The following is a 7,288-nucleotide window of genomic DNA, read 5'->3' on the forward strand; positions in this document are numbered from 1 at the left end:
TACACACACACACACACACACACACACACACACACACACACACACACACACACACACACACAACAGAAAAAAGCAAGCAACTCCACACACTCAGAAAGTTTCAAGTCTCTCCACTCCATGCTAAGCTTCTGTCAAACACACTCTCTTCTGCACATTTGACATTCATATCCCTCATATTTGACAAGTGTTTCTCGACTGCAGCTGCCGTAGCCCGTTCGTAGTGACAGGATCGCGAGAATCTGTCTGTCTCTTTACTAATAAATCAATTAGATAAAGTGATATGATCCAGCACTATCATAAATACTACTGCCTGTGCCTTTACAGAAGATAAGACGAGACATATACCTAGAGAGACATCTTTCTTCCTCTTCTCTTAATGTCTTCACATGCACTCTTCATAGCTCCCTCTCTCTTGTCTGTCTGATTTCTGTCATTAAAGGAAGCCCTATGACCTTTTGCCCTGCTGACCCTGCACAGGCGGCTACCAAAAAACACTTTATAAATAACAGTCTATTCGTTTTGGATTAAAGTGTCTGAGTGACTGCCTGGCACCCTTGCCGACCTGCTGCGCAATCCCCTGGCATCCGACTGACCAGGCGCCGGAAAAAGCCCCGTAAACACATACAGGGTGAAACTGAGTGTCGTACATTAAAGCAGGCAGACACAGACACATTCTTCACAGATGCACTGTAGTTACAATTGCATACACCTAAAACATAATGTGTAAACACTTAACACACCAAAAGCATTGGTGTATTATGGACTTCTATGTCCCATAACTCCCCACACTGACATGCAGAATAAAGCAACCCCCCCAAGCATAACAATGGCAGTATCTAACCCCCTTGAAGTTAATGAACTTCTAGGCGCCTACAGGGCATTCCCCACACCAAGTTGCCTTTAAACCCCACCATTAGAGGCATTATGAAGTCAAGAGCGAGACTACGCAGCATTCTCTGCAGTGACATGCTGTCAGACCAATCAGCAGGCCCAAACACACACGCCTATAGAAGTAGACAGCCCCTCCCCCCTGCACTAGCCCCCACAAAGACACACACACACACACACAACACTCCCAACACTGATGCTTTGTTGCAATTGACATGTGCTTCTCCCACACACAAATGCAGTATGTATCCACATGCACTCTTGGATATATTTAGATATAATTAGCCAGAAAGACATAAAAACACAACCATAAATATGGGGCTTTAGACACAATTGCTAACTTTACAGCATCCTGCACATTTCTTTGTTGGATCAGCTTGTAGTTATAGAACACTGGGAAATAAAAAAGGCCAGTGAAGTTGCCTTTAATCTCCACTGCAGTAGTGACTGAGGGAAAGTACCATAAGGTCCACGGTCCCAGGTAAACTCCTTTCCATAAGGAAGGGATTTGAAAGTCATGACCTCAGAATACTGCATCTTTCCTAGAAATCAGAAGCCATTAGGTATTTATAAAGAGCTTAATGGCATCTGTCTAGGTGTACTGGCTGTCTAACACCCATCACCAAGCCATCAACCCCAACCCCCTGCCCGCCCGCCTCCTACGCAAAACTGCCAAGCTATACCACTTCATTTCATTTTATTTCATCAGCAGCTTACCAACAATTCTTTTATCTTCCCCCCCCCCCCCTTTGCCTGCCACAACAACAACAAAAAAACAGACTGTTTTGCATCAAATGCTTTGCTCCTGCATGATATTTTTGATTGAGATGAAAATGTAGTGAATGATACAAGTAATGTTTTCCAACTCGCAAATGCTGCTGTCAAATATAATTGCCTGATATGATTGCAAAATTACATGTATGAGTAGAGCACCTGCGTTGCGCGCAAGTGACGGGGGAGGTAGCGTGGTTTGGGGTCCTGGGTTCATGGACTCCTAACATGTGACTTTATATAAACCTCGTCATACTTTCACGAGCAGGCTTTGCATGCTATCCCACTGTTGATCTCTCAGATGTTTTGTGTCCACACCCTTGTTTTTTTATTCCATAACTACCTTCCTGAAATAATTTGCATGTACATTTATGTCACAATCGTTCTGCAGGGCTTCATTATGTATTCGAAATCCAGCAAATTCAAATGGGATTCTCATTTGACGAGCCAAGTTTACTTAAAAGTTGAACAAATGTATTGCAAGAGCCAAGGTAGGCAGTTGCATCAGAAATGGGAGTTTTACTGTACATGTGAATATTTCCATGTGCTGTTTGTTTGGTTCCTGTAAGTAAGTTACATGTGACTCCTAAGTGTATGTTGACATTACCATTCTGTCTCTGACCAAAACCAGGTCAGCCCGGTTACTGGCATTATGGCTGACTGCTTTAAACGACTTACCTAATGCCCCGTCATTACATGGAATGGGCCCCATGTCTCGCCTGTGGCCTGAAATAGCCCCGGACCTCAGTCTGCCACTCTTAACCCCCCCCTAATTTGCAGTTTCATAAATAGCAGACTAGGACTTTAGCACTGAAGATAAAGAGGCTCTGTGGTCGAAGACTCTTGGTGCAACTGCTGGGCTAATGAAACAAACCCGGGGAGTTCACTTTAACGGGACAGGCTTAAGGTGTCATTCAGGGTCTTGAGATTAGAGACTCCAAGCGGTGACAGAGTTTATGTTTTTGCAACAGCAACAAGTTTTAACAACGGACTGATTTCTTTAGAAAGGCAAAAATAATAATGCATGTAGCTGGAAACAGGCTATTATTTTGTTTTTGATGATATGAATCGGCACGCCTTGGTGGTTCTGGGCGGGTCGAAGTCATGGGACGCTGCCAAATCAACAAGTCAGGAAGTAAGTATGAAATGGGATACATCTATTCAGTAATGTCTTTATGCTGGAAAATAAGAAGTATGGCTGGCCAATGTGAAGTCATGTTTAAAAACAGATTGTGATGACAGTGACAATGCATTCAAGTGTCCAGAGTTATCATACTGTACAGACCTTAAGGTCTCGGCTCAGCAAAGGTGCAACATGAGGACATGCACTGCTACCCTGCTGATCTCCCTGCCTCTTCTTCCTGTCCTCAGATGACCATAATGAATAGCAACATGATGAGGCTGGGAGCAGAGGCTGATAACATGGGCAGATGTCCAGGAGGTTATTCTAGGCTCTCAGCCAGACAGGCAGCGGTGGTGGACTGTGGTCGGTTGTGAACACCATTCTGAATATTTACATTGTGGACAGCTGACCTGTAATCTCCTACTACTAAGTTTCCCTCTTTTGATGTGTTTTTAAACTGATAAGTAGAAGAACATGTGTCTGAAAATGTGGATTGAATAGGGTTTTTTTTTCTCTTTAACTGCCTCATTTGTTCGCAGCAGATATGGAAATAAATCATTAACCATTGTGGTCCTGCTCCTGGTGAAAGGATTTCATGCACTACTACGGACGCTGTTGCCCATCATGAGCTGCTCTGAGATGAGCAAAGCCTCGTTACACACACACACAGCAAGTGACTATACTCCAGTCTATAACATTCTGCTATCAATGATCTACTAGAATGACTGACGGCAGTAATGAACTAAGACAAGATAACGCATGGCACCATTCATGCGTAACCGACACGGAATCCCATGGTGACATGTGTATGGCACGAGGGGTGAAAAAAAATCATAATGGCTTAGTGAATAGGAATAATACTCGGTAATATCACTAGAGACTCTGTGATTAACACGTCAAATCCCCATCATGTGTTTTAGTCCTTACCTTCCAGCCAGCTGAGCTATTACTGTCGCCCTTATCCTTGAAATAGGGCACATAACGGACCATCCAGTCGTATATCTGTGACAGCGTGAGTCTCTTTTCTAGGGTGCTCTCAATGGCGCGGGTAATGAGATCCGCGTAGGACTGGTTCCCCCACGCGTTCCGCCGCGAGGATTTGGCTTTGCGCAGCGGTCCGGTCACATCGAGCGCCGCGCCAGCCAGGCATGGGTGCGTCGCGCCTGTGGGTGCCGGGGCGCCGGCTGGATGCTTCAGCTCTCCCGGCGTTCCGCCCACGAGCCCCGCTATGCAAGCCGGGACGTCCTCTGGTTCCACCTTGATGTTGGCCAGTGGAAGACCCCCGCTGACCTCGTGTCCACCGGGGAAATCCTCCGGGCAAGGCAGCGGCCAGGTGCATGAGCGAGGCCGGCTTTGCGGCTCGAAATCCGAATCAACCTGATGAGCGTCTAATTCGTCGTCCTCCATCATCAACATTTACCCTTCAGTTGAAAATGGAATAAATCAAAAGGAAGAGCAAGGGAGGGAAATACCTCCACGATCCCCGTATTCAACTGTCCTCAGTAGGCTTTCACTTCACGTTAAAATTCGCCTTGTAATATATTTAGCTTACAGTCTGAATCAATAGGAAGCAATCCAACGGAGTAAAAGGATCATGATGAACACAAGCAAAATCACATCCTCGCGTGAAGAGATAAGAGAAGTAATAAAAGTAATAATAATTTTTCGTCCATTTTACCTGAAGTACAAATATCAATCGGTGATGAAAATGCTTCTTATTTAACAGTCCACATCACCTCAAGACAGTCAATCTGAAACGCGTGTCAGAGCCAGTCATGGGGGCTTTTCAATCCAGTTGCAGCAACAGATGATATTTCAGATAAGGAGCATATTTGAAAAGCAGTCGTCGATAAATCCTCCAGAAGACAACAGGAAGAATGGTGAAAGAGGGGGAGAAATCACCAGAGCTGTGTTGAGAGCATCCACTGAGGCGATAATGCGTGATTACCGTGAATTATTAAATCTTCCAGTCTGCACGGATTAAGCTGGCAGCGGCACATTCAAGTCCATTCAGCCTGAACAGCACCCAACTGTCTGCAATTATAATGAAGAGGCGTGCGCATGTGACGAATCGATAAATTCCCAGTCTGAAAAATATAAAGAGAAAAAAAAGTCCAGCGATCAAATTTCGTATCCACTTGTCAGGTTGATAAAATAGTCTTTTATCACACATGCTCTTGCTCCCCTCTATCCCCCTTTCCTTTTCTCACTCTCTATGATCCCACACATGTTCTCATTTGCTTACAACTCGTTCCGTCGATGTGAACCGAGGATGACGCGCCGGCGCTGTAGTGGAGATGCTGCCAATTGGAGTGCGCTCACGAAATCAATACTCTCCGAACATGATTACAGAGAAATCCCGAACTCTCTCTCTCCCTCTCTCTCTCTCTCTCGCTCGCTCTCTCTTCCCCTCCCTCCCTCCCTCTCTCTCTCTCTCTCCAACGTCTCTGATATGAACGGAGAGAGCAAACCTCAAATTCTTAATCAAAACTCTGCATAATGATCATTCTAGTGGAGCGTCACCAGGCGCTTTGTGTGCCAGCCCCCAAGTCCAGCGGTGATAAAACAAGACAATGTGAAAATTACACAAGGGGAAATTCCTGCATAATCTCGACAAGGTTTTTTTTTTTGTCTTTTAAAAATACAGTGTCTGTTCTGCCTTTGTGCGTAACAAATAGTCCCGTGCAACGTGCGCAGCGTCCAAATGCCCTCAGGGAGAACTCACGGTGCGCAGCAGGTTTCAACTCTGCTGATTATTTGCGGGCTATACCTCAGACAGTGTAATTTCCTATGCCGATTAGACAGATTTAGTCCAGATTAAGAGAGATTAGGTAACCCTAGATTTTAATCTGGGAGGAGTGAGGTGAAACGGAGGTTTTCAGAGGCCAGATTGAAAGATCATCTGAGTTCCGCACTCCAACCAAAGTGAGAAGGCATAAATCACTTGCACATTATTATCTCAAATCGCATTTGCCAAGCCTCGACGCCAAAGACACGGTACTCTGGCAGACTCAGCCCTGCTGGTCAGACCCGTGTGCGTAATTCTGCTACACTGACCAATGAGGGATTCTGCCCCTCCATCCCACCACCCTCAACCCAAATCTGACAGCAGGGCGTGTACACAGTCACAGGTTTGAATCCCATTGGCTGTTTATTTCCCTTTAGATTTTTTTTTGTACAGAAACGGGGATAGAAGCCTCACACTTCCCCTCACCTTTCACCTTTCACCTTTGTCCAAAACATTTGCTGAGCTCACTTTCTTCTGCTATTCTACGGCAACAGTCTGTCTCACATTTTTATGCACATTCACACCTGTTATGTTGATGGTTGCTGTGGGGACAGTATTACTTATTCATGGACTTTTACAGGCAGTCCTGCTACTCGCTCACACACACCGCACAGGCTGCTACAATTTCTGATAATGTTTGGAAGTTAAGCAACCGTTCCATGCAGGCATTTTAACCGCCCATGGGTAATCAGTATGACCTATGTTGGTATGAATGGACTGCAGTCAAAATGTTCAACAGCTGAATAAATTGTGCTTGGACACGGATATGTACATTCTCTGCAGTCGCAATCTGAAGAGAGGATTGTACTCGACATATTTAGCTTATAGTTGAAATAAAAACACCCTCATATTCTAGAGTGACGCATGCACAGTTCGTCAAAACAAGCACCTGTGCAGCAAGGTGGCTAAAACCGTCTGAGGACCCCGCCCTCTTCGTGCAAAGAGTGCATGGAAGGAAGCTGTACTTAAAAGTTGCACAACATAGCCACAACCGTGTGCACTCAGACATGATGTTGAGAAATGTGCGTCAAAAATAGCAGGCTTTTAAAAGCGGGAGGATGTGTCATGGTGTGTCACAGGAAATATTTAATCAGATGGTTAAAATGCCATGTTGCTAATAGTTTGTTTGTGTCCTCGAGCCCTGTTGCAACTATGCATTTCATTAATGCAAAAATGATTTATTATATTTGAATCATCATTTTGCCACTTAAATATATCCTCTAATCTGAAACACAGAGTGCTACGTGTGACGCTTGTTCACGAGTAATACTCCCGAGACTACGCAGTGCATTTTGATTACACATGAAGTGAAAGTCATTTTGAAGACGTTTGATCAGATTCAGAAGCTCACAGCAGATCTGAATCTCCAAAAACAAGACTCTGAGGAAGAGGAATCAGAGACAGAGAGGAGGGAGGCCCAGACAGCACAACTTTAAAAACTACATATGTGTTCGGTCCCCTCCAGGCTAACTGCTACGCTGTCCCCATACCAGACATTCCAGAGGCAGCGTGGCTTCAGGCTGAGTGGCTGATCCTGGAACAGCATGTTCTGCACAGCAGTAATCACCTCAGCCAGCCACAAGCAAGGCAGAGCACCACATCAACAACAAGGCAGAGCTTTGTGCCCATCAATTTGCACTGTGAAAAAAGTTATCTGGAATTTCATTCACTTGCGGAAAAAGGACACGTTCTTTCCACCCATTTCTGCAAGGTCCATC

General features: G+C 45.0%; 1 protein-coding gene across 1 annotated transcript in view; it reads right to left on the reverse strand.

The window, feature by feature from the left end:
- LOC115021873 (forkhead box protein O3-like) overlaps window positions 1-4,330 on the reverse strand; it is a 29,584-nt gene extending 25,254 nt beyond the window's left edge. Inside the window, exon 1 of the mRNA XM_029452609.1 lies at window positions 3,710-4,330. Coding sequence (XP_029308469.1) covers window positions 3,710-4,198 — 489 coding nt within the window. The 5' untranslated portion in view covers window positions 4,199-4,330. The remainder of the gene's footprint in view (window positions 1-3,709) is intronic.
- Between the last annotated feature and the right edge of the window lie 2,958 nt (window positions 4,331-7,288).

This window comes from Cottoperca gobio, chromosome 16, assembly GCF_900634415.1.
Source record: "Cottoperca gobio chromosome 16, fCotGob3.1, whole genome shotgun sequence".
Classification (NCBI taxonomy): domain Eukaryota; kingdom Metazoa; phylum Chordata; class Actinopteri; order Perciformes; family Bovichtidae; genus Cottoperca; species Cottoperca gobio.